We start from the raw sequence: 26,927 nt of genomic DNA, 5'->3' as shown, positions 1-26,927 counted from the left end.
GCACAGATTCCACAATGCTGCCAACAACTTGTGAGATGAATATTTGCTTCCGTCGACGCCTAAACGGTAGTCAACAGTCAGCATTGAGGGAACGGCGATAGGGGATGAAAAGGACAGGGAGAGAGGATACAGTGTCAGGAATTAAGGAAACTATTTACACTTCTCTACAGCGAAATTAAAAAAAAAAGAAAAGAGTTCGCTTGTACTAACACTAAGGCCCGGCCTCGTACACCGGCACTATTTAGTGAGAAACTCGCAAATGCGCGCGAAATGCCTAGCAAGAATAAGCAATCCGTCACGTTCGGTAATCGCGAAGCGAGAAACGGATCAGTTAAAAGGGCCAGTAAAGATAGAACCATTAAGTTCAGCTGCATTAGTCAATTGCGCACAGTAGACAAACGGCTAGCGCTTACTGCGACTGAAGACTTCGTAGAAACCAGGCAGGCGAAGACACCGCCTTCGAAGTACTCGTCTCAGCTCTGTGTGACGTCATTGATTTTGACACCGTCCGCAGTCATTTGTTTTAAGCAAGCTTCGAAAACTTTTTCCTGCTCCAAAACGGGTGCAGATACGGTGCGCTGTGTGTGTCTGCTCCTGTCCGTCCCGCGGTGTAAGGGCGACAACGTACTCTTGAAATTTGTGACGTCACACTGACGTCCCGGCGCTGAGGCATCCGCTCCAAGCTCATGCAGGGCCAAATTCGAACTTCGTTTCTCCGGTGGTAATAATTTTTTTTCACGCTTAGTTAATGACAGTAAGGTTACGTTGGCAGTCCAAACTGCTTTATACCGCAGTCTCAAGCTCGCTTTCAATGACCATCGAAACCAAATGCCATTTCTATGTGCGTGCCGGTTTGGCTTCTTTGTGCGAGCTCGCAAAAAGGAGCCAGTGGGCCTAGCGGGTTTCGGCTATATCCAATTTCAACGGTAATTCAAAGCGAGCGTGTGACTGCGGTATTATAGTCTCGCTTTTTAGTGCCCCTATAAGCATGCAGCATAGAGCACGGGCTTCTAGGGATCTGAAGTGACCGGGCTTTGTGGAGCAAGAAATTCACCCGTCTCGTCATTACTAAATATGCCGGATGGAAAGGGGGAGCTGAAAGTCGATAGTCGGCCAAGTAGAAGTCGTATGTCGCTATGAGCATATGTCACTATGAAAGAAACAGCCGAGTAAGACCAGCCCCTCCCCCTTTCTCCTCTACAAAAGAACGCGAGCAAGGCTTGTGGCTTTGAGTACGCAAATACGCTTGGGTGGCGCTGTTTCCAAAACTTCCCAGTAATGTTTTTGTAGGGAAGTTCGTGCATGGGCTCTGGGATCTGGCAGCGCGTCGGGGCCCGATCTCTGAGGCCATGCTCTGTGATTTGCCCGAGCCGTGCCCCCAGCATTCCTTTTCTGTTTCCCCGCGCGCCTCCTTTTCCCGTTGCTTCTTCCCTTTCTCTCCCCAGTTGGCGACCGTTAAACAGGTCGCGACCTCGGGAAGGAGGGGTAGTTCGCCGAAAAAAAAAAGGTCGCGCAACAGAGCGCGCAAGGCCGCCTGCAGTGCTTATCGTTTGCTTTCATGCCCCCCCTTTCCCGCGCAGCATTCTTATTTCGATATCCCGCATTTTGCGAAGGCCGCACGCTCGACGCGAGAGAAGGCGCGGAGGAAACGTCGTCGTTGCACTCTGGCCTTTCGGAGAATAGCGCGTCCCGCCGCGTATAATAGGGGAAACGAAACAAAAAACGAATGCTAAAAGCCCCAGTGCCTCGTGGTTCGCCTCTTCTTTTCTTTTCTTTCATAGGGGCCCCGCTTCCGCTTGTGCTGCGATCGCGCGCTTATTTGGTCCGCTGACCTTTCTGCCCGCTCGGCGCGTTCAGTGTTCGGCGCACGCGAGAGGGCGGTGCATTGCGAGGCGACCCTTTTCCCCCTCGCACTCCTTCACCGGTTCTCGCGGCGCATCAGTGGCTTCCGAAAACCCAGCGTCGCGTCGAGCTCCCGTTTTTTTTTTTTTTTTTTTTTCGCCGCGTTCTGTTTCGAGAGGCGGGCGTATCGCGCGTCGGCGGCGGTCGGGTTCGGTAGCCGTTATGTGGAAATTTCTTTCGAGCGACTTTGAGCAACGGTGACGACGCTTCTAAGCCTTCTTTTACTCGGCAGTTGTGGGCACAGGAATGGGAGCTGCCGTTGTTCACTCGTTTTGCGATCCTGCTTTAGGCAGGAAAGAAATGCTTTAGCTCCGGCGCAACTCCGACGCGGCCTATGCAAATACATGCAAAGCCCAGAAACGTCTTTCTGAGAACCCCTGGGCCGAATTTAATGAAATTTGTTGCACTTGAAAGTTAGTTAAATTCTAGTGACTGTTGGAAGCGGAATTTCGATTCAGGTCCTGAATTTTGTTAGAAAGGTTTTGAAAAATTCTAAAGCTTGAAAAAAAGAAATAGAAGCACGAAGTTTACAAATTCATAGCTCTGCATCTAGGACAGATATCGCGGTTCTGTAAACGGTCTCCATTAGATCATTGAAAGCGGACAAATTCGATGTGTCATTTTATATGTTACGTGAATTTGTTACGTTGTTTACAAGTAAAAGCTGTATTTCCATATACTAAATTTTTTTGAGATTCATGTGTAACCTATCAATTTTGTCCACTTTAGAGGTACTGCAATTGACAGAATTATCATCTTTCGTTGCTGAGTTAGAGTTGTAAACTTGATGGTATCGTTTTTTGAAAGTTTGCAATCTGTGAATTTTTAATAATTGATTACCCAAATAAAAAATTCGAGAGGAACAGTCACTCGATTTTAAGTTTTTCCTTTAAATGCAACAAACCTCGTCAAATTTGGTGGAGTGGTTGCCGAGAAAAAGGAATTTTCATTTTACATGTATTCATATAGGAACACCCGAGCTAAAAAAGAAAGTGAATTGTCGCCTATAATAGAACGATCTTTTGCTTTTCACTCAGTATCCTAACCACTGTATACGTCACGGGGCTGCTTTATTTTCTTCTTCTTGCATGTGTTTGTCGCGGCAAGTAATTGCCGTACGCAAAAATAAGATCTTTCTTCTTCTTTAATGGCACGAACAAACGAGGCAATGCTGGCAGTGAAATATGGTTCCGCGTTTAGTCCTTTTTTTACGTGACTAGCAAGAAAAATATATCGCACATAGCATACCGTCGCAAAGGTAAAAGAAAGTTGACACGTTATGAAATTGCATAGCGACATGTTTTTCAAAGCACGACATGTCACCATAGAGATTCAGCTTAAAATGTCACACGGTACAGGTGCTGCACAGACGCAAAAGAGGTTACAAAATCGTATATACATGCGATGTCATTTCCTGCTGGCAAAAAAAAAAAGAAAAAAGAAAACTTGCGTCACCCGGCAAGCGTTCACACTGACGCACGCACGCACGTACGTACCCACACAAGGGGCTTCGTCATCTATAGAGGCTGATCGTGCTTCCACGCAACTCTCTAAGGTGGACACCTTTTACTTTGAAGGCAGGCAAGGATTTAGCGCAATATAGCTTCGTGAAAGCTGGGCCAGTGGGCGATTATATATTCATGGTAAATCTGTATCGCGCGCATAGAAACGTTGGACACGGGTACGTACAAGCAAAGCGCTTTACCACGAAGGTTTCCTAGGTATACTTTGTGGCGCAAAATACATTTCTGGAAAAGGGACAGAAGAAAGGGAGACAGTGAAGCGCCATGACAGACTGAGGGAGCACGCTAATAGCATTGGCAAGAGTGAGAACGCGCATCTTCCTGCGCACTGTAAAGCCTGTCGTTGTAGACCATGCTTTGAACGAGTATTGATTCTTGGCAGAAGTAGGGACCAAACTGCAAGGGAGTTGTTGGAAGCGTTTTATATTAGAAAGAAAGGGTCTGATTGTGTCAGCGATACATCTATCGTATTATATTCCGCAGAAATGTGCTTCATACAAAGTATGTTATCGTGACCACGTTGTTCTGTCACACCTTGGCTCCCTGCGCATGAGCGGAAGTTGTATTTTCTTCTGTACGTTTGTTCAGGCTGTCATTAAACAGTTGGTAGTTTGGCGCTTCACTGTCTCCCTTTCTTCTGTCCCTTTTCCAGAAATGTATTTTGCGCCACAAAGTATACCTAGGAAATCTAAGCACCAACTTGCCCAAGAAGTCCTTTTACCACGAAGGATTCTCGTACTTCACGAAGAAGTCCTCTCTCGAATCACTCACTTGCATGACGAGGTAAATACATACGTGTTCCAGGCGGACAGCGATTTGGGCGAAATCCATCTCTAAAGAAACTTTTTCGCCGTCACGGTCCCAGTTCGCCGCGGTATAAGCTTGTGAGCCACTCGTTATGAAAAAAATACCGCGAATTCGCGCCGAAAACGTGCATCTCCGAGTTGGTGTGCGCGCTCGCTCCGTAGCGCGAAATGTGTACGACCGAAAGGCTTGGTTCACACCGCGGTTCACACGTGTCACGCAGTCGCTCGGGGCGAGCGGAATGTTTCGGGTTGTTCGCGCTTCGCGTCGCGCGATGGCTATATGTGCACGCGCGACGTCTGAGAGTTTCTTTTTCGCGAAAGCGATACTGCTCGCACTTTCGGCCCATCGGTGGTCGTAGCGCCTCCTTACGCAGCTGCTCGTCACGTGACCATGTGACGTCACGCCATGCCTTGCGCGCCGCTGCTGCTGCGCTACCGAGAGAGGGCGCTCGCTGGTGTGACGTCACGCCAGACCGAGAGACGGGGCCCCAGCTCGCGGCATCGATGGTGGAGGCGAAGCCTTGCGCGCCTCTGCTGCGGCGCTACCGAGAGAGGGCGCTCGCTGGTGTGGCGTCACGCTAGGAGGATAAATGGGGCTACAGCTCGGCTCCTCGCAGTGGTCGGCGCGCTGCCTTGCGCTATGTCGGATGATGTATAGCCATGAGTTTAACAAAGGGCAACCATGTCCACACCACCAGCCGAACCAACGCGCAGCCAAGGGTAGTGCTTTCGCAATCTTCCAGGCTTAACCAAGCTAAGCCTTCAGCCAATTTTTTTTTTCACGTTTAAATTTGCGGTATAAGCGGCCGGTGGTCGTTCTTCCGTCGTGCTTTCGTCGGCGAGCTGAGTGTGTACTGGGTAAAGAAATAAAAGTGCGTTATGAGTGAGCGTGCACTAATTATGGTGCAATTACGCTGTAATTTTGCATTCATTTATGCTGTAATACCGTTGATAACGCCCCGCACACGTCGCTCACAAATTAAGGTAACGCGTTAGTGTTGCAAAAAAAAACAACAAAGAACCTAATGGTATGTAAAGCAAGCTACCTTGCTATTCCGTGATCAGAAATTTTAGGCAGTGGGTTTTCGTTGCAGGAGCCCAGAAATAATTATATAAAGTCCATTTTTTACATGCACCGAATATTTACCCATAATACAGATTCAGCGAGAGAACTTTCTTGGAACCTCTAGTACTTTAGGAAAGCTAGTACAATTAATTCGTTTCTAAGTTAAAGGAAATGTAACGCGTTAACGCCGACACTTTATTTGCCCGCACGATCATTCAACCACCTCCACTTTGCTCCACCGGAATACGCAGCACCTTGGAGCAAGATTACGTACGTTCGACGCATTTACTGACAGTCGCTCATAATTAGAAGAGCCGAAGGCGGTTGTCTGTGAGGCGCGGGGTCGGATGCTGCTGACGTCACGGCGCGGTCGCGTTGCCCGCAAGTTGCGTCACATGGTGCACAGGCGCGGTCGGTGTGTTACGTCGCGCCGCCGTCTTGTTTACGGCATTCAAGCACAGCACGACCCGAGACGAGCGGCCAGGGGAGAGGGCGAGGCCGGGACGGAAAGGGCGCGCGCGATTTTTTTGGTGAAAGGTCGGCGCGATGACGTTTATTTCGTGACGCTGGAATGGCGTCCTTCCTGATGGAGTGACCGGTATTCGGGGGAGGGGGGGAGAGAGAGAGAATGAGAGAGAGGGGCGTTTGGTTACAGCAGCAGGCGAGCTTGCTCGCTTGTCGACGGGCCGCTCTTCCTTTCTATCGCGGCCACTCTTCGGCATTTCAAACTCGCCCTCGGGGTATTATGCGGTCTGGGAGTAGCTGTATATTGCACACGGGGACAGCTAGAGCGAGTGTATACCTTTCGTAAGCGTTTGGCCCGACTGATGCGAAGTTGTATTTTATCTCCCTCCCGCCCGCCCCCACCCTTATGGAATGCTTATGGAACTACAACAACCTAGGGCTTAGAAGAGTGCTGACGTGTTTGATTGTTTATCAGCTGAGCGGACAAAAGGGACCGAACGCGCAGCAACGTTCTTTTTCCCCCTCTTTTGTTTCTCCATTCTGCGCCGATGTGCAATCGAAGTGCAGCTCCAACTCGCCCTAACTGCCAGCTAATTTAAACCGTAGCACCACAGTCGTTCAATGTGTGTGTGTGTGTGTGTGTGTGTGTGTGTGTGTGTGTGTGTGTGTGTGTGTGTGTTGTCTGACAACGAAATTTTTTATAAGGAAGCTTGGCGTGCCGCACAAAAATATCCTCGACGTAGCGCAGCGTCGTTTTAGCGAGCCGACGTCCCTGAACTCGGCGCAGTGCAGTCGACAGTGACATTCTTTTCTATTTTTTTTTCACCCCGGCTTTTGTGAGAGTTATCTTAATTTTTGTTATCACGGCTATGGGCTGCAGCACTTGGGCAGGCCCGTTCCGAAGGGTTGAAGCCAGAGCGACGCCACGTCTCAACATATCGCTTAGCCGCGCCGACCATGCAGGGAAACTAAACTTGCACTGCGCCAAGCAAGCCGTGTAACCTTTACTAGATGTGCTGCAGTGTTACAAGAAGTGCGAATCACTTGCAGAAAACTCTGTGGTGCTAAAGGATCGCGTGAGAAAGGTAAAAAAAAAAAAATTTAAACGCTTGGTGGCATCCGTCGCCATCCAGTCCCAAAGGTGACGCTCGATAACATCTATCCATCGGTCGACGTGGCACTTATTCCTGAGCGCCACGTCAATGTATTACCGTGCAGGCGTTCCTTTAAAGCGAAGCTTCGCTGTAGGCGAACAGCTCCCGTACTTTGCTGATCATTGCCGCGGCCGCTGTCTTGCTACCTAAGTGTTCCAGAGAGAGAGAGAGTGAGAGCGAGAGAGGACAGGAAAGGCAGGGAGGTTGACCAGACGAGCACCCGGTTTGCAACCCTACACTATGGGTGGGGAAAGAGAAATAGAGGAAATAAGTGTTGCATAGTTCCTTTATTACAGTATGAGGTGGAAAGCTGGGCCAGCTGCATTCTTTGAATTAGCGCGGTAGGTGTCGACAAGACAGAAACACACACACACACACAAAAGAAAGAAACGAAGGACACAGGACGAGCGCTTCGCCTTTATTAAAACGAATCTTTCGATGCCCTTTTTTTATATTCCCCAATGTATGGCGCGTCTTATCGTTCGGTTTCTTGCGAGCGTAAAGGTGTGTCCGGCCGGCCCTGGATGTAGTGCAATAGTGGTGGACTGGGGCTGATGCCGGAGATGCATGCGCGATGGAGAAAAATGGGTCGATCCCGGAGACAGCGCGCATATAATCCTCGGTTGAGTGGTCATCGCGTGTGTCACGTGGTATGGTTTCGGTGTCATGCCGATTGGCCAGGCAGGCACGTGGTCACTGCGCTGGAAACCGATTTTGCAGAAGAGGAACAGTCAGTAGTAGTGCACGTTATTCGATCAACCGTTTCACGAAAGCTCCTCTTCATAAGAGTCCGAAATGCTCGTTTGGATCTGCATCAGTATTTTTTTATTTAGCTACAAATTTTAAAAATTTCCTGTGGCATATAGTGCAGATCTACTCATTTGAGCCGAATTTACTCGAAGAGGCGAATATATTACGCAGGAAATCAAAATGCATAAGCCAGTTGTGGAAATTTTGATAATCAACCTTTTTGACTGGTTGCTTTAAGGCGCACACAAATTGGAATTTACGAATCGAAGCCGCCGAGTTCTCAAAGAACATCCGCTAGGATGGAATTTCGAAACTGTAGCAGCAGTTTTGATGTAAGCACTGTCGAACTTGCGGTACAGAAATGCATGCACTGTTGCTCCACTCTCACCTTGTGAACAGAAAAGCGTTGTTATGCACTTAAGCTGAAAGAGGACTGGAACACCGATATATATATATATATATATATATATATAATATTGCCGCACGCTTTGAGGACGCATATATGAAACTGGTGTCATGTTCAGAATTTGAGTGGATATGCCTTTTGAACTCACCGGCTACAAATTTGTCGGCAATTAGCTTAAAAGCTAATTAGCAAGATTGTCATAATTCGGAGATCGGACATTCTGATTTAGCGTGTCAGTAATGTCCGCCTGTTGACTAATCCAGCTACATGCCACAGGTGATCTAAAATAAAAAAAAAAAAAATTTTTTTTTCTATATCTTCGCGAGACCCGAAGAAAACAAAGAATTATAATCGCTTTTCAAGTCGTTTCCCGTTGCTGACTCGTACGTAATGAACGTGGAACACACCGATCGATTTTGTTTTTTTGTCGAAGTGTCACTTAGGTGACAGAAGCGGCATCTCCGCGTACGTGAACAAGAAGGTAAGTCTCATGTTCGACTTGGAAAAGAAAAAAAAAACCGCTTTTTTGCATAAGTACACAAAGCTGAAGGTGCAACATCGTTGTTAACGCTGCATCGTGTTTTTTTTTTTTTCCTTTCGCGGTGGTCGATTTTAGCCGCGTGTGGTAACGACACAACGGCCTGTATCAAGTTTAATGCCCGTTTTTCTCGAATACTGGCGGCACAAATATGTACAGTGTATGATCAAACCACTATCATAAGTATCTGCGTGCATCGACATCGCATATTCGCCGTTTCAATATGTTACGTACTCGCGTTCTAGTTAATTTTTTAGGATTGAAGGCAATGTGCCCACACCTAGTGTATCAAGGGTCTCAGGAGGATGCAAGTTCAGTGATGAAGAAGCGTGACGGGGGCCAGTGTTCTCTGATATGAGGCGAAAGACATCGAGGGCCCAATTCGCAAAGCTTTTCTTTCTTAAATGATCTTTGCCGTCGACCAAACCGCCTTAGCTAATGTCCAGTATCAGGATTGGCTGGAATTGGTAGCTCGTTACACGAAACACTCCAGCGTGAGAGGTTAAAGTTCGTCATTAGTTCGCTGCGCTGCCACGGCTGCCGCCGTTGAATCCTGCCAGCGTTGCGATTGTTTGCGCGCTCTCTGTTCGGCACGTTTTTCGGGCCGCTCTATCTCCACGCTGCTGTGTAGGCCAGGCAGCGTGTGGGCGGGCGGCGGTGTTTCGTGTGTCTGCTGCATGACGTCAATGCTCACCCCCGTGGCCGCCCACTCGTAGCCGGCATCGATTCCTTCCTCCTCCCCCCTCCGCCTTCTCTCTTTCTCTCTCTCTCTCACGACGGTGCAAGGTCCCGTCTCTCGGCCAGAGGCGCCAGAGGGGGCGGCGGAGGCGAATCGAGAGTCCCTACTTACCCACGAGTGTGCGGTGCGTCGAGGGTGGGTGGCCATGTTGGAGACGCTCTTCTCGCTCCCGCGGAACTTCGGCCGGAATTTCAACATGGAGGAGAGAAAAAACAGTGCTCGCCGGCGACTTTCTGTGGGTAGTGGAGGGAAAAAGCTGCTGGGGCGGAGCTTCTGAATTATTCCGGCAGCGTTTGACAGCGTTTGTTTTTTGGTTTCTTGGAGCATTTGGCCAAACACGGAAGAGAACGGCCGGTAAATGAGCCAAATTTAGCGCTCTGTATGATATTTTGCCTTGTTTTGCGGCTGTATGTCGCATGTTTTTGTTTTCTCTTCCCACATTTGAAGTAAAGTGGATGAGAATGTGGGACTTTCTTTTTTTTCGGGGCCACTCTTACTTGCGCTGTTTCCCTCCGTAGCTTTACCTTTCATCGGCTAGCGAACCTCGTCTGACCTTGCCCGCTCTTTCTATCCGGGACCTGTATCTGCGCGTTGACTCTTGGGAAGTAGGCCCTCCATGGTTGCCGGATCTTTCGAGGCATTGTTTGGTTCGCGGTAACTCTTGGTGACGCGCCCTCCCCATTATCGACCCTCGCCACCCGCTCAGCAAATATCCCATAATCTCCAGAAATTACCGCTGGCGTATCACGTGGTGAAGGGCACATTTCCCATGAGCCCTTTATATCTTTATGACGAGACTTCACGAAATAGTCACGTGACGCTACCTACTAGTCTTTGTTTCTTCTCCTTTTTCCATGCTACAGAAGGTAGTGTGAGGACAGGCAGCTAGACTAGCCAAGGCAACCTCCTCAGACGCGGTCCCTGCTTTTCTTTCATTTTTTTTTGTTATTATTTTATTGTGCCTACCTGCGCGTCGGTTCTTGAGAAATAGGCCCTGCAAACGGTTGTCAGACCTTTCGGGGCATTATTTGGCTGGTGGTACCTTTTAGTGACGCCATTCCGCTCTCCGCTGTTCTCTCCGCCAAAATCACCGTGCGATCCGGCGGCAGGAAATTACTGCTTGCCTATCACGCGGTGAGGGCGCATTTTCCCATGAACTTTTGTATTGTTTTTATGACTAGGCTTCAAAATTGACAGCGATGCTATTTGTTTCGTTTAACGATAGCGTTGATGAAGCCAACTCCTGTACTTCGAAACGATTTTGTGACCCGGGAAACATGTCCGCCGCTGTAACATTTCCTAACGGCATGGAAGATGGATTGTTACCGAACAGCAATACTGACACTAACAACAATAACCGTACCTTGAATAAGAATTCAGCCTTGATCCGAGCCATGGTGACGGCATATATATGGGCGCCGAATGCTGTTTTGAAACGTAACGTATGATTGTGTGCTATATGTCGTGTTTGACTGCGGTCATTGACAAAGAGCGAGATGAATGGATACAGAGAAAGCTCATTGCAGAATTAGGCTTTTGGTGATTTCTGTGAGCTCGTGCGAAATGGCAGTCCGGTAACGGCATTGCAGGAATTCAACATGTAGGAGAGAACAATGTTCGCCGGCAAGTGCTTTTACGTTGAAAGAACTTAAAAAAAAAAAAACTTCTATGGCGTGTATAGCAGAAATGTACGCATTGATCAGGATTACTTCAGGTGGTAGGCACTAATTACTGTGTGTGAAGTGATTTTAGAAAAGGAAACGGAAGAGATGAGTGCAGTGCCGCAACTGTCTCTCACATGAGGACACCTCAACAGCACTGCACACTAATTACTCAAGGAATCTAAATATAAGTGAATAATCAATGTTTTGTTCACCAACATTTTAACTAATTACTTAATAGCGCAGAAATTGCAATTTACGAATTGAGGCCAGTGATTTCACTAGGCGCATTCACATTGGAACGAATTTTGAAACTTGCACCAGTTTAGAGATGAGCGTTGTCAAATTTGCGGCAAAAATGCGCTTTGGTTCCACTCAATTAAGAAAGGTACCTTTTTATGCATTGAAGCTAAAACAAATAACTGCAATACCAATGCCTTTTGTTGCACACTTTAGGGACGCATATCTGGAGAAACTGCACGTCATTCTCAAATGCGGTACCAGTGTGTGTGTGTGACGGGGATCACGGCTCCTGCAGGGGGCGATGGCGAGGGGTATACGTGTAAGGCTCCATGTGACGCTCCCTTGGGTGTTGTCGCCGCTGACACTAGAGAGTTTTAGAATAGGGGCCCCAAAGAAATAGCGTCGAAGCCACTGCGCATGCGCGAGACGCAAACTGCGTTTGGGTTTTGCGTTGGGAATGCTATTTCACCGATTTAGCGGGAGCTCAAATAGCGTTCCCAAAAGCTTTGCGTCAACAAACATGGCGGCACCCATCGAAGCGACGGCTCTAACCTAGCACCAAACTGGGTTCGATTCGCGATAATGCGTGAAGTTCGCAAGCTAGGAGAAGTGACTGCAGTTATCGCTTTCTCTCAACTAGCGTGTGTTATGAAGATTGATTCATTAGACGCCGCTGATGCCGAATTCGAGTGTGGATTTTATGGCTCGTAGGCCTAACACGGCTGAGCTTGGCTGGTGAAGGCACGTAAAGTTGGTTTTGTTGCTCCAAACTAAGCACAACCAATTGTTTGCTGCTTGAAGAATAACCTCTAAATTGCAATTAAACGCGAATACACGCAAGTCAAAATTACTATTCATAACTTAAGATGGTATATTTGATTTTATTATTTTTAATCGTTTTTCTTAGACGCCGTAGTGGCGCTGTCAGCGCAAGACGCTATCTGCAAACGCAAAGCCCTATTCTAAAACTCTTCACTCCTGCGTGCCCCAACGCTAACACCCACAAAGCTCTTTGGGGCCCCAAAATATTGGGGCCCCTATTCTAAAACTCTCTACTGTTGGCACGACTTCCCCGCGACGAAGGGCCGCTCTCGTTGTTGGTGGAACGAAAGGAATAAGGAAAGCGTAGTGCCGCGCAAGACGGGCTGTGCGGCGACGATGTCTACGGTATGGCGCCAGAGCAGAGTAGCGCGCGTCGTCTGTATGGAAACAAAGCGCTGCGTGAGCGGAGGTCCGTCTGCGGCTGCTGCTATGAATCGCACCTACGTGTCAGCCAAGTGCTGCCTCTCGTGATCCCCCGATTAGCAAGGCATACGCGCCACAGTTTTATTTATTTATTTATTTACCCTCGGGGGCCTTTGGGGCGTCACTTCGCTCCCTTTGGAACCTGCCGCACGAGACAAATTATCCGCTCCAGCCAATATATAGCGAAATGAAAACACCTGTAGAGCTGCTCTCAAATTTAGCATTAGGGAGTATCGTAATCATCGGTGATACCTTTTTTTTTTTGCAGACGAGATCGTCAGCGCGTGGAAAGGGAACCAGTAGAGGTGTTGTAATTACTCGAAACTTTCAAACATTTGTAAATACGAATACTTTTCGAATTCTTTGAATATTTCATAACGTCGACCGCGCGCAAATAAATTAGAAAGTGGAGCAATAGTACGATAAATTTCATCCCCGAAGGCTTATATAGTATACGCGCAAAACATGAGGACTTTATATGTAGTGGAGCAGGCTACGTCGCTCAGAGGGCCAGGTACGTAGCCCTCTGACTACACTGCATGCAAAGAAACTGCTTAGTTCTTCCTAACGCTCAATTTGTGCTTTTATTACACACTTAATAGCGTACCACGCAATAACAAACTTGCTGGCGCTATGCATACTGTAGGATATGTGGACATCGTTTCGTATCAATTGCAAAAGTGGCTGTTCATTATTCGGAAGCTATTCGAAAAACGTTCCTTATTTAATTCGGCCTCAGAGTTAACTACTAGCACGCCCCTAGAACCAGATGAAAGGATTCCCCATTGCCCTCCTCTGGTCGCGGGACCCCGACTGAAAGGAGGAAGCGTCGTGGAAGGATTTGCCATGTGCCTCGATATCCTGCGTTTTCTGGGACGTGCAGTCGGCTCCCGTCGCTGATTTGGCTCTCACGAGCACCAGCGTTCGCTGCAGTGCACGGGTTTGGTGCGACAGAGGGTAATGTAGGCCCGCCTATACGGTTGTTTTCGCCGCACAATTTGTATACCCTATGGACCGCTAGCTGCAACCTTCGCGTGTTTCGCGCGCACACATACAGTCGATCACCTCTACAACGAAATTACCCGTATAACGAAGGAATAAGTCTGCGCCTCTTCTATTTTGATCTATGCGGTGCATGACCTTTACAGCGAAGTGACCGGCATAACGAATGATTTCCGAAGACCCAAGCACTCTATGTAACAAACTAACATGTGAACAAAGCGTTTCATCTGACATGCAGGCAGCGCACTGCTAACGGAGGAGCAATCTGCCACGGAAAACCGATTGCATGAAAGCTTTTTTCTTCTTTCTTTTACACTTGCTCTTCAGCATGTGCGCGTGGGCGCTGGTTGATGGTTTGATTTTTAATTGCGCGGGCGCTAGAACGTATTCTCGAGAGCCCTTTTGGAATGACGTCAGCCGACGCACTCGTGGACGCTGCTTGAACTTGTCGGGTCGACACTGCGCCGACCTGACCTTAGCGCGTGCCGAAAAGTTCGGCGACAAAGGCCCTCCCCCCCTCTTTATTTTTTCTGATGACGGGAAAGAGTGCCAACGGGCGACACGCGAAGGAGAAAAGAAAACGCGCGGGAGAGAAAGTGGGTGGCCGCGCTAGAAGTGGACAAAAAGAAAAAGCGCGCGCTTTTTTGCGCCTCGTGCGAGCCGGTGGCGCTGAGGCCCTGACCCGTCTACCCTCTGCTGCTAGCCGTGGCGCGCTTCGACCATTGACGTCAGCGTTGACGTCACGCCGGGGTGGATCGATGGCCCAAGGTCCGTGCCCGGGTTCCCCCAGCCGCCGATCGCGTCCTCCCCCCCCCCCCTCCTCCTTTACTCGTCCGCCGAGCGTTCGTTCTCCTGTACGGCACTTCTGCGTTCCCCTCCCCCCCCTACCTTCTCCCATTTACTTCACCTGGACGCGGACACGATGTGGGTGTTTGCAAACTTTTTTTCCTTGCACGTTTATCGAGAGATGTCGGAGTTAGGGCTCTCCTCGTTGACGTTTGGGGGGGGGGGGGGTGAGTGGGAGGGAGCGATTGCGCTGCTTAGCAGGGGCTCACTTCTGACTCGATCCAGAGAACAGCCTTGTGGGAGGGGGGGGGGGGGGTACGAGGAATTAACTCGGGTCGGCTGAAATAAGCGCGTCCGGGCAAAAGCAAACATCCAGTAGTGACGCCTACGGGCTACCGCCCCGACGACGGCGGGGCCGCGGGCGGGCTTCTGCAAAGGGCGCGTGTGGGAGGACGGGTGGAAGGACCGGCGATGTCCTACCCACGACCGCCTCTAGTCCCTGCTGACGCCTTTTCCCGGATTTCTTCGGTGGCAGCCATTTTTATGTCTTCATATTCGAGGTAGCAAACCTGTTGTGTGCAGGAAACAATGGCCTGGTCAGAACAAAAACAAACAAAAAGGAGAGAGAGAGCCATTAAATTTAGCAGGCCAGTTTATTTTCTCTTGTCTTTCTGTATGGCCTTGTTTGTCATGTGGCAGGAGCTTCCACTAGATAGCCCTCCTGCAGCTCTTAATTGTAGCTTGTCAAGCACCAAAAGGCAAGCAGGAGCACGGAAAACAGTGTGAGCACCCGCGTCATCTGCTAGTGCAGCATTTCAGGTTGGGAGATTCCATCCCCGGTGGGGCTGTCTACAATGGTGTCGGTGGAGTGGCAATGTACAGCAGCCACCCCAGTGCCAACTGTGAAGCAGCTGGAATCGTAATTTGATACACCTAAATTGCACCCATCGTTGTGTGGAGCAGTGGCATTGTACTGTTGAGCATGATCCCCAGATGTGGGTACCACATTCCAGTGGGGGTGCAGTGCAAGGGCACTTGCGTACTTAGATTTAAGTGCACGTTAAAGAACCCGAGTGATCAAACCCGAGGTTGTCGTGAGCCCACTGTGTTGGCCGAGGGGCTGTGGCATCGGGCTACCCAAGGGCCAGGTCACCGGTTTGACCCTCTGTCATGGAATTCAAAAATGCTCTTGTGCAGAGCATCAGGTGTTCGTACAAGAACCCCGGGTGGTCAAGTTGGATCTGGATCTCCTATGTTGCCCTGCGACGTTCAGTGCAATGAATAATGAGAGCTAGGAAAATAACTATAGAGGTATTTAATGGCCCGAAACAGTACAGGGTGCGGTTTAGTCAAGGCTGCTTGAACTCAGATGCGTGCCCAAAGGGCGGCCACAAGAGTGCTCTTGCATCTCGCCTCTGTGACTGTAACTAGCAGAGGATGAATTCATTTTTTTAGTGATTGCTGCGCTTGGACAATTCAACCATGCAAGAATCACTTCAACTTCCCAAAATGGGGAATATTTCTTGCGTTGAACATCATTGCTCTATCATGGTTAACTTTGGTTGGTTGACCATGCTGTTTTTTGTCTTGTCTACTACGCAGGCAACTAAAAGAGGGAACACTGGACTCCAACAATGTGCGCGACGGAGAGCGGCTTACACTGCTGCCTAGTGTGGAAACTGGTCTACAGGTGAGACGTTCACAACGAGGCATTCATATATTATACGGAGTGTTCCTTCGTTGATGGCATATCTTTGAATTGTCGTTTGTACACTGTTTTACTTTTTCTGCAGTCTAACTGCAGTTTTTCTACAATTTTTCTGCAGCCTAACTGTTAATCAAATTATCGCTTGGCACCTGCTGTAGATGAAATTTATGTCAACTGTTTTAGTACAAGTTGGAAAGTAGATAGCTTGGTGTTTGCTCGCTGTGTCAGTATATTGTCATGTAGCAGGTTTGCTTCGTCTGGCTCAATATTATACATCAGGCATATTTTTTAATTGGCTGGATGGGTGCTTTCCCATTATGGTACGCATGAAATAGTTGATGTTCGCATATCTGTAGAGTTCTCACGGGGAGTCCGTATTGCGTAAATTTGACAAAACCCACTGAAGAGATGGAAATTCTTAATTCATGCTACCGCTCTACGCTTTTCACGGTTCTAAAGAGGCAAGATATGTTGTGAAACTGATTTTTCAATGAACCAAATTAACTGGCACCTAAAGGGGATAACGCTGGGCTGTGGTGAGGGTTCCTAAACAGGTATGTTGAATGATGTTCATCAGGAGACTTTCACAGATACAGTATTTTCATGTTGGATCTTATTGCAACAAATGTAAAAAAAAATTGCCCAGCAAAAGTAGCTTTGAGAGATGTTAACACTTTGCAGCTTCGGTTCATACCTGCACGGACAACTTCCTGTGGTAAATAAAGGCAAAAGCTATGGAGGCAAAGTGCATGCATGACTGCATTTTTGAATATAGTACCACAGTTTCATTCAGATTTGTTTAACCTGGAGAACAGAAAACATAAGCATCTTTTTATATATACTAAAGCACTTTAATATAAGACATAAAGTATACCGGCCAGTGTTAAATTTGAATTTTTTTTTTACTTTTTCACGTCTTTGCAAGTGCAAAACCATTGTGAATAGCAAACTATGCTGATTCGGTGTCTGCTCTCAAGAATTGAAACAGGAAGTGCTACCAACTTGTTCGACTAGTTAACATAGTAACTAACACATGTGCAGGAGCTCTGCCCCCACAGCCTTTCCTTTGCTGCCGCAGAAGATTGTTTGCATGTAACGAAGTGTTAGTCTTTCATAGTTTTTTTTAGTAACATTGTACCACTATTTGCTAAATTCCTCTGTACGTGTTCTTATCCCAACAGGCCATCAAGCCTGAACAGAGTGTCATGCAAGCCCTGGAATCATTGACCGATGCACAGGTGGGTTGCATGGAGTTAAACAACCTGCACAACTGCAGTTACTTTGCAGTTTGACAATGAAAGCCTTCGAAAGTGTCACACTGCACCATTGCTTATCGGCATCGATAACTTCGAATGAGGGCCTGGCCCTCATTTTATAGAAGCACCTCCATTTGTTGCTACTTTTAAAGACATACTGGCGAGCTTATCAATGAGCGCCATCAGCAAAAGGAGCAGTGCACTATTTCTCTTGAATCTGTTACTCATGTCATTTAGCTATGCACACCAGAAAAACAAGTTTATCTTATAGTCTTATTAACATAGTCGATAGTGGATTAAGAATCCTGCTGAAAATTTTTATTGAGCTACTACCCCGAACTTCGTTCATCCGACGAGTGTAAAGCGTGTGAAGTCAGAGCGACGCTGCAGCACATGCTGTGGGCATGCACCGGTAGCAAGCAGGAGTCCCCGACGAACGGGGTAGACATGGCAGTCTCGAACCGTGGTGCGCGTTGGGAGGCGGCCCTTCTCGGCCACGACCTTGCCGATCAACTGTGGGCCGTCCGGCACGCCGAGGAAGCCGCCCGTGTCCAAGGACTCGAGGCCGTCACATAGGCTTGGGTGCTTATGTCCCCACCCCGCCCAAGTCGCCCGTCATTTCGAATAAAGTTTTCACTCGCTCACTCGAAAGTACTGGGGATTGCTTCAATCCACTTTCCAGCTTAAAAGAATGTACCTGATTCGTAGAAGCATTTGTGCAGTTAGTTTGTCTTGGCACTGGTTACTGGCCCCTTTTTAGTGTGGAACACAGGTAGCACCCTCTCCGAAGTTCGCGTGCCGTTTTGCACCTCCACTGTGCTTTCCTTGTCCACCGTGCCACCGTTATTGTAACCATAAACAATTAACATTTTCTCAATGGGGTAGTCCACATTGCATTTGCAGGAGCATTGTAAATGTACCTTTAAGTTATGAAACTACTTAATTTTGCATTTATGAGTTCTGTAGGTACTTGATATGTAATTACACAAGTGGTACCTGCTCCCCTCTTTAATCCCTCTGAGGCTTCCTGAAGTTAAATGAAGTAAATAAACAAGTGAAAGTAAATATGGAGCTTGCAAAACAACATACACTCGGATCCCACTATAAGGAAGTCACATCCAAAGCCGAAAGATGCCTTCGTTTTAACTAGTATTTGTTTGGAGCATATATTTGTTACACGCCCCATATTGGCAAGAAACATTGAAAATTTACTTTCTTATAACCGAAGGTTAATTTCATTTGTTTGTTAGATTCAGGATCGGCTGTACTAAAATGAGCAGAGCTTTCCGAAGTAGGTGGACTGCATGCAAGGACTCATGCGATATTGGAGCAGTGACACGGTGGTGCCGCATTTCGGTTGTTAATGCTTTCCCTGCTTGCATGGTGCAGGTGGAGAACTTCCTGTGTGGACGTGCCCCTTTGCATCTGACAATGCGCCTGGGCGACCACGTCATGTTTGTCCAGCTGCAGCTGTGCCCACCAGTTGAGACGCCACCGGCCACACCCACCTCGCCCAACTGCCCCGCTCCTCCAGCCGCCACAGGGCCCCCTCCTGAGGCGGTGGGTGCCCCATTTCGTTGAAACTCGGGAAGGGTGGCCAGCAAACGGCAGACTGGTCGAATTGCTGCGCCTGAGTTACTCTTTCGTCGTTGCATTCACACTGCATACAGTAAATTTGGAAATTGAAGAGCGCCAGCAGAAGATTTTTCTCGTTTCTATTTCTCTATCGGCCCAGTAATTACCCTGTTGAGCACTCAGTTTCTCGAGAGCACAACAAATAGTTCCTTACATTAGCTTTAAATATGCCCAGTTCATAAAGCGTGCCAGGTGTCGCACAGTGTCGGACGTGCAAAGGACCATTCATGTCGCGGAAACCTGACTTGTGGCAGTCTCGTCATGCTAGGGACCTCTGCTGTATGCTCACATGCTTGGCCATGCTGCCAAAAGCAGATTCTATGCAGCACTCGGCAAGACATGATGGGAGAACCAGTCCACCGATAAGTGCATACCTGGAAGGGCGAATGCAATACCTTTTTGACAGTCATTGTATGCCCTCAACTGCCACACTTGATGGACTGGCATGCTCTTGACTCGTTTATTTAGCGACGTGTGATTGCCACCTCCGCTTTTGGCGACTTAAATAGTCTCCCCTTTCAGGTCCGAAGCAGTCTTGCACTTGGCGCGTGTTTTGAGCTGCTCATGTAAAAGGTGCATAAATTATTTGTGCTACTCTCGAGAAACTGAGGTTGTTTGCCGTAATTATGCAGTTGGGGGCTACCTAACTTTTTTTTTAAATGGACACAAAGTTGTGGCATCAATGCTTTGAAAGTCTCAAAGCAACACATGGGCAACGAAAGACAGTGCAGTGGGGACAAAACACGGCACTCGTGTGTGTGCACGTTTGTTAGTCCTTGTCGAGAAGACAAAACTGACTTTCATTCCATAGAATAAGTATTCCGCTTGCGTTGAGGATGTACTTACCCGACTATTCGAAGTTGTTTTCGGAGAAGCAATGCGGTGGTGTTTGTTTGCTTGTATTTAAGTGGTCACACTGGCACCATTTCTCTCGGTTTTTGCGATCCAGTGGAGCTCTTCTTCTTTCTGGGGGGGTTCTGCTGAAAAAGATAATGAAGAATCGCAAGAACTCCGCAGGCTTAGGCAATTTCTTCGGCTCTGAACTAGTTTATTGTAACGTCAGTAGACTCTCGCGGTCACCACTGGTGACTTCTCGTGGCAATTTTTTCTTTGCAGTGCGCGCATTGTTATCTTCGTGTGCTACAGTATTGCCTGATGTGGCCTTCAAGATGCATGCATATGTGCCACCACTCTGTCGGGGTGGTGGGCAAAGACCTGCATGTGTTGCCATGCCTGCAAACCTGCCCGATAGTGCACCGGTTAGCTTGTTTGTTACCTAACAGTGGGGCACGGGTTTGATTTTCAGTGGCAGTCGCAAGCAAAATTTCGGCTTCGTGCGAATAGCATACCTGGCATTGTCAGACCAGTTTAATGTCCGGCTATCTAGCTATCCCACCAAAACCGCGAGCTGGTCCCGAAAGTAGTGAAGCCTAAGGACGTAAGCAGTCTGCGTGACTATGTGCTACAGTGTGTGTGTGCCGCTCTTCGATGAACCTCTTTGACGCTGACTTGGGTCACTGTGTGCGTGCCGCTAGGTATGCGCAGACTTCGCGGCAGCGCTGCCAGAAGGCACAGCATGTCGACAGGGATGCTTGAGAGGAGCCCAGCATGCCTTGTACATGACGCGTTTCGGCTAACCGTGTACTTGGATAGTCGTCGTAGATGAGTTCTACCCAAATTTTCTCCTTGCCATGTGGCAAGGGGAGGCTGCGATATAAGGGTGGCTGATTGACGTTGATGATGCAAGCTGGGCACGGTAGCAGCTTAAGCTGGTTGAAGCAGCAAATGACCCTTCAAAAAGATGTCACCCAGCAAGCAATGGGGAGATGAAAGTGCATTGGGGCACACTGCTTTTGACTTACGTTTGACATGTAATGAAGGCACACTACTATGTACTCTGGCCTATTCACTGTAGTAACTGCTGGACAAGCCAAGCCAAGCTAGCAAGCCTACAGTTCGCTCACATCAAGCAACAAGTATTTTTGTGTCCGTGCTGTTATTTAACACACTGGATAATTGATACTGGATGCATGTGGTGGCAGCGTGTAGGTGTGTACACTTATGGGTTGCTGCCATGTTGGTCCAGCATCTGTTTTGTGCATTAACACCCTCACAAGCAACTTCGTTGCCTGCTGTCACTAGATTTTGTGGCTCATAATTGTCAGGCAGCCTCTATAGATGCCAACCCCAGCCTTTCTATATATACGTAGCATGTAGATATATATATTGCAGGGGCATGGCAAAAAGGAATAATGACACGAGTAGCTCATTTTGAACGTTCCATCGCTTTGCCACAATGCCCTCTGGAATTTCCTGGGAATTGTCTCAATACTCTTTCGGCTGCTGTAATTATCTGTAACCCCTCACTAAAGCATTGCATAAACTGCAATGCTTGCTCTTGTGTTAACATGCAGCAGTCCACAGAGGATGTAGATAGAGTGGTAGGGAGAGGAGACAGAATGGGTAGAACCAGAGGAGTCGCGAAACGAGTGAATAACAGCCTTGCCACTCTACGCTCGTGGGCGTGGACTCTCAATATTCAGACTTTTGGGGGTATTGGTCAGCAGCTACATACTATATTCGTATGCCTATGCCTATTTTTATATGCACCTTTGTACAATATGCAGTGCAATCAAGTTTAACAATATAGGTAGAGTGGTTAGGACAGATATATCCTCTAGCATAGTGATGGCCATAACTGAAGGTTTTTCTACTTTGTGTGAACAGGCATCTGGAGGTGGAGCTGTCATCGACCAGCTGCGCCACTTGGGTCAGGGCGTCTACTCTGGCAGCTTTTCAGGCACCCTGGGTCCCGAGCTCCAAGATGGTGAGGGCAGGCCTCGTCGCCATGTTGCCACTATTCTGCACATTCTTCGCGACCTGCTTGGCGCCAGCCAGGGCTGGCGTGGTCCTCTCACTCCAACGAGCGCCTCGGCTGCGTCGACACAATCACCCACGGCTCCTTCTGCAGCTACCAGCGATAATGGCACCACTTCGGTTGTTGGCGGTGCCCAGCACCCTTCCTCGTCTTCTGCCTCGGGCAGCGGCAGTGAAGTGATGGGTGGGGATGCAACACCTCCGACATCACCGCACTTCAGAGATGCAACAAGCCTACATCAGGAAGAGCATCGGGTGCTGAGGGGAAAGTTGGACCAAATCAGAGCGACGCTTCGCGAGAGGCGGAAGGCCAGGCGGAGGGCATCACCCTATCCGACACCCGCCAGCTCACCACCGGCAGCATCGTCGGATGAACCAGTCCTGGTGTGAGGATGTGTCCTCGCTGCAGTGAGGATTTGATGAAACTTCCTTCCCACACCGGCCCAGCCTGACCGAAATTCTCTCCCACCAATACCCTCACCTGGTGGACAGTGATGATGTGGGCATTTTGGAGCAAGTGATGAAGTGATTTACGTGCAGCGATTTTGATCGCATGGGAAGCACATTTTGTCCTTGGCAGTCCCAGAAATGTCCCGTCAGCAGGAATAGACGTGTACACTGTTCATTATTGTAATGCATGATTGCTTGCAGCTGTTGCAATATCATCATGACATGCCTGCTTTTAAAATGTGTGGTTGCCTCTTGGATGTGTCAGTGTGTGTGCTTTGAAAGTTGGAGTTTACCATCAGGTGGTTCTGCTGCGGACTGGCATGTTGATCATGCGGTGCAGCATTTTGGATGGCATTCATTCGAGTACCATTCAAGCAAAATTTGAAGCTCACTACTGGCAACCGGAAAGGCAGCCAAGCAGGATAACCATGATGTTTTGGCAGCAGGGCAAGGAAAAATGCGAGGAGGAGAGTGGGTGGGGAGAGCCAGCCATTCGCTTGCGTGGTCTGTTCTGCAACCAAAGCAGGCCAACATTTTGGCGCTTTCTTCCTCAAGGTGACTGGTTGTCTGAAAATGTGTCAACGAATCGTTGCACTTGCTTTTTACAAAATGCGACAAGCCGGTACTTTTAGTGGAGGAAGTGCATTATGGTGACTACAGATGGAACAATAGGTGGCTTGCAGAAGGCATGTTTGCACTGGCCCTTGTGAGTTAGTAGGAGCTGCACCTTCTAGTGTGTTTAAGATACTTGAAAGTTCATGTAAATGTTGGCCGCTGCAATCACTTCTCTTCACGTGTAGGGCACTTACACAGCGAGTTTTATGGACATAATGTGTTCTTAAGGTAATGTTTTGTTACATGCAGCCTTGAAGCTAGCAGCTTTTGATGGTATCAATATATAGGTTTTAGAAAAAAAAAAAGCGAGGCACACATCTTAAAGCTAATCAATCTTATTGTTTAGTTTTCATTGGGTTTTAGCTGTTCAGTTACTTGCACAGTATTAGGTGCAGTAGCACTGGCTAGTAGGCTAGCATTATTGCAGGTATGACTTTACAGGTTATCCGTATGCACTCCTGAGATGGCAGGTATCTTTATAGGGCAGTGCCTTGGAAGACTGCAAGCAACCTCCTGCTTTGGTTGTGCAACAGACAGCACGTTAGAGATGCAAGCACGTTGAACCAAAGTTTGCAAGGCTGCGGTGGTGTCGTGCGAACAAACTACTGCTCCAAGGGAACAGATGGCTTTGTTGATACCTGCTTGCAAGCATCACGACCCTTTGAGAGCTCTATTTTTGTCTCAGTATTAGAATCTTGTCTCCCTTTACACGTTTTTGTTTTTTCTTGAATTGTACACTTGAGTATACTGTTATGGCTTCATTGTTCATTTTTTCTTGCCTTCACACTTACGAGAACCGCACCGTACCTACCCGCAAATCCAGTCAGTTTCCAGTTGTGGTTAGCATCAAAGGAAGACGAGATTGTCTAGAAGCAATGCAGAGTCTTGTAGAGTATTAGCTTGCATGGTACTTTACCAAGTTCACTATCTCTTCAAACTTGAACTCCGTCATAGCTCGGTGATTGCGCTGTCGCTTCCAGTGAACTGTGGGCTTTGGGTCTGACTTCATGTGCTACATACATTATGTAAGTGCCTCCAGTGGGAAGCATAAAGGAAGTTGCTGTCCTGAACTCAAATTGCAGTGTGTAGCTGAACAAGCTATTCCTGCAACAAAAGTGTGCAGCGACTACAGACTACCCCTGTAACACTCTGCGAGAGCATGGGAAGCGTATTTGACAGGGCTTTCAGTGGTCCTAGTTACGGTTTCCAGGCTTGTGCTAGGCTGAGTGGTACTTAATGGATGTTACTCCGGTGTTTTTACTCTTTTTCTGTTCATAATTTAGCAGCAAGGGATCGCACAGCCGAATCTTGCTAAGTCACACTCGACATCAAAATACCTTTGTTATAACTGATATTTGTTATAGGCGTACATACTTATATATCTTGGGGGAAAATGTGCAAATTTTAGATTTAGCGTGTTATATCCGGTAGTTTGTCATATTTGTGTTCGTTATATCAGGGTTCGGCTGTACTTTTCTCGGCAGTTGCTGTGAACTCTGAGGTTGCTGAAAATTGCCGACCCAGGTAACAATATAATATATTGGTCTTAATATTGTGGCACAATTTAACTGTCACACCTCGCAGTATTTTCACAAAAAGAAAAGTCCACTTGCGGTATTTTAATGGCAAGAGATAAGAGTATACTCTGTCAATAAAAAGCTTTTTTTTTTGTTCCGATTAATATTTTGAGCTTGCTGCTCCATGCAGAATGCTTTTAACTCTTAAAAAGCCAAGTGTTATTTCCTGTGCGACATGTAAAACACACAAATGCTATTGATGCGATGAGCACAGTGAAGTGTCTGTTATGACGGGGTTCAATTACAACCAAGTATTTTTTTTTTTTGCCACTTTTCGACTACACTGCTTTCTTGAGTATTACAAACTTGATAAAAAAAAAAGAATTAAGCTGTATTTGTGCACTGATATCCCATTTCTGGCCTCTGCTGGCACCTTCCAGAGCCATGTGTATATTTTGTCGGAAAGGTCATGAACGTTTTCATTTGTCATCCTTGCTACCTCAGTATTTTTTGGTTTATGAGCTTAGCTGCAGTGCCATGCACTAATCCACACATTGGCAAAAAAAGGAAGTGTGGTTTTGTGTCAAGTTTGCACAACCGAACGCTTGTTGCAGACCACAATACATCGTATTTCGAAAGCCTCAATGAATGTACCCACTAGTCAAAATTCATTTGTAATTGTGACTGAAAGTGGTCACCACATATGGCCAATGTGTAAACTGTGTGCTACAAAGTTGTGGGTTGCGAGCGACTTGTAAAGTGTTCCATGTTATAGCAAAGGGGCATGCAAGACAAAAATGCCTTTTATATATCCAATTTTCGTTATAAGCATGTATTCGTTACATGCCGACATTGGCAAGGAACATTTCAAGTTAGCCTCGTTATATTTATTGGTGTATCAGTGTTCATTATGTTGAGGTTCGACTTACTAGTGATGCCATTTTTCAGGATTTTCATTCGATTATTTCGGGTAGCCTGTCACTGGCCGACGGTTCGGCAGCTCATAACTGCTTGTTGCAGTCACGAAAATTTTCAAAGGTAGTTTCTATTTTTTTGGGGCTAGTTGAGCCCACTCTATAAATGGTCTTGCAAACACTGTCCAAACGCTATGTTAACAGTAGCGTGGCCAGGTGGTTGGCCTTCGCCTGTGTGGTGATGTGTGTGGCACTTAAGCACATGTAGGATGCCGGTGATACTGGAATGTTGCAGCAGTTGGCAATATCAACAACGATCACATGCAAACTCCACAATGGCCCACGAATGTACAGCCTGTGTTGTTCTTTCTTGGCAGTGGTCGACCAGTATTCTGTTTTGTGTTCCCTTGTTTCACCCCGTTGCAGTCTGCAAGCACACAAGCGTCACTCCACAGATTTCCTGTCATATTTTGGGAGTTTTCCGATAGCAAATAAATGAACGTATGCCTGGTCAACAACATGCATCATTTGTTGCGTCTTATTTTACACTGCGAACATTCTGTTATCCTTTCAGTAAATTGCACATCACTTGTACGCACGCCACACGAGCGCAAACAACAGCGTTTACTGCTCGATGACTTGCAATTGAATGCCATTTGCACGGTAGCACACAAACATACCTATAATAATGGTACTCAAAGTTAATGCCATATGCAGCATGGGGTGTTGAAACTCATTCTGTCGAACGTGTACTCTTGCTCCCGATTTTAGTTGTTACGGCTGCATATAAAAGATACATTTCCGAAGTAAAGTGAAATATTTGAACAGAAAACATGCCTCGGATTTCTGCCCTACAAGTAATTTTTGGTGGTATTTTGGTTGTCAAACTAATTGCGTTCACTGTCTGTAATGTTTATGATTCAATGTTTATGTCATTGATAGTGCTTGCATTTCAGCAACTTGAGATACGTTTAGTTACTATAAACATTAACCTTGCATCTGTCTCGTGGGTATATTGTGCGACTGCCTTTGAATGTTGTAGCGCGTAGTTTCGCGTTACTGTGTGAATTTTCTTCCATTTTTTTTCCTCTTCTTCTTTCTCCTTTTATTCCCTTTACCCCTTTCCCCAGCACAGGGTAGCCAGCCGGTACTTACACTGGCTAACCTCCCTGTCTTTCCTCTCCTTTGTCTTCTCCTCCTTCGTGGGTATATGACATTGAGCAGGGCAGCCAGACTGAGTAGGGCCAACAAGTGGATAGCCATTTCGATGTGCGGCCAAGTGGCATAGTTTCCCAAAACAAGATCAGTCTCGTTTCATCTCTGCTCATTTGAACAGTTAATTTTTTTAATGACACACCCTCAATATCGACTGGATTATTATGCCAAGGTCACAAACGTGGAGTGCTAGTTCGCACAGCGAAACCGAGGAGGTGCGTCGGTATGCTTAATTGACTTGCCAGTACTAGACACAAGTCCACACTTGATAGGGCTTTCGATTTAAAGCACTCGTCGCGTGGCATATATTTCGAATGCCTAGACCACAACAGACTAGTGCCGGGTTGCAGAATGTTTAAAAATACTGCCTTAATCGCGAGGCTGCAAAAATAAAGGAAAATGTGCGTCGCTAACACGTGTTACACTTTAGTTTTTTTTTCCCCACCGGAAGTGT

The 26,927-nt window shown here is 47.4% G+C and overlaps 1 protein-coding gene across 1 annotated transcript in view; it reads left to right on the top strand.

Annotated features, from left to right (window-relative positions):
• The window catches only part of LOC126517988 (midnolin-like), a 30,508-nt gene extending 4,728 nt beyond the window's left edge, over window positions 1–25,780 (top strand). Inside the window, exons 2-5 of the mRNA XM_050167831.3 lie at window positions 15,889–15,976; window positions 17,176–17,232; window positions 18,640–18,810; window positions 21,613–25,780. Coding sequence (XP_050023788.1) covers window positions 15,889–15,976; window positions 17,176–17,232; window positions 18,640–18,810; window positions 21,613–22,152 — 856 coding nt within the window. The 3' untranslated portion in view covers window positions 22,153–25,780. The remainder of the gene's footprint in view (window positions 1–15,888; window positions 15,977–17,175; window positions 17,233–18,639; window positions 18,811–21,612) is intronic.
• Window positions 25,781–26,927: the final 1,147 nt, after the last annotated feature.

This window comes from Dermacentor andersoni, chromosome 11 (assembly GCF_023375885.2).
Source record: "Dermacentor andersoni chromosome 11, qqDerAnde1_hic_scaffold, whole genome shotgun sequence".
Classification (NCBI taxonomy): Eukaryota; Metazoa; Arthropoda; class Arachnida; order Ixodida; family Ixodidae; genus Dermacentor; species Dermacentor andersoni.
Note: the sequence above shows the minus strand (reverse complement) of the source record. Positions and strands in the feature narration are given on the sequence as shown.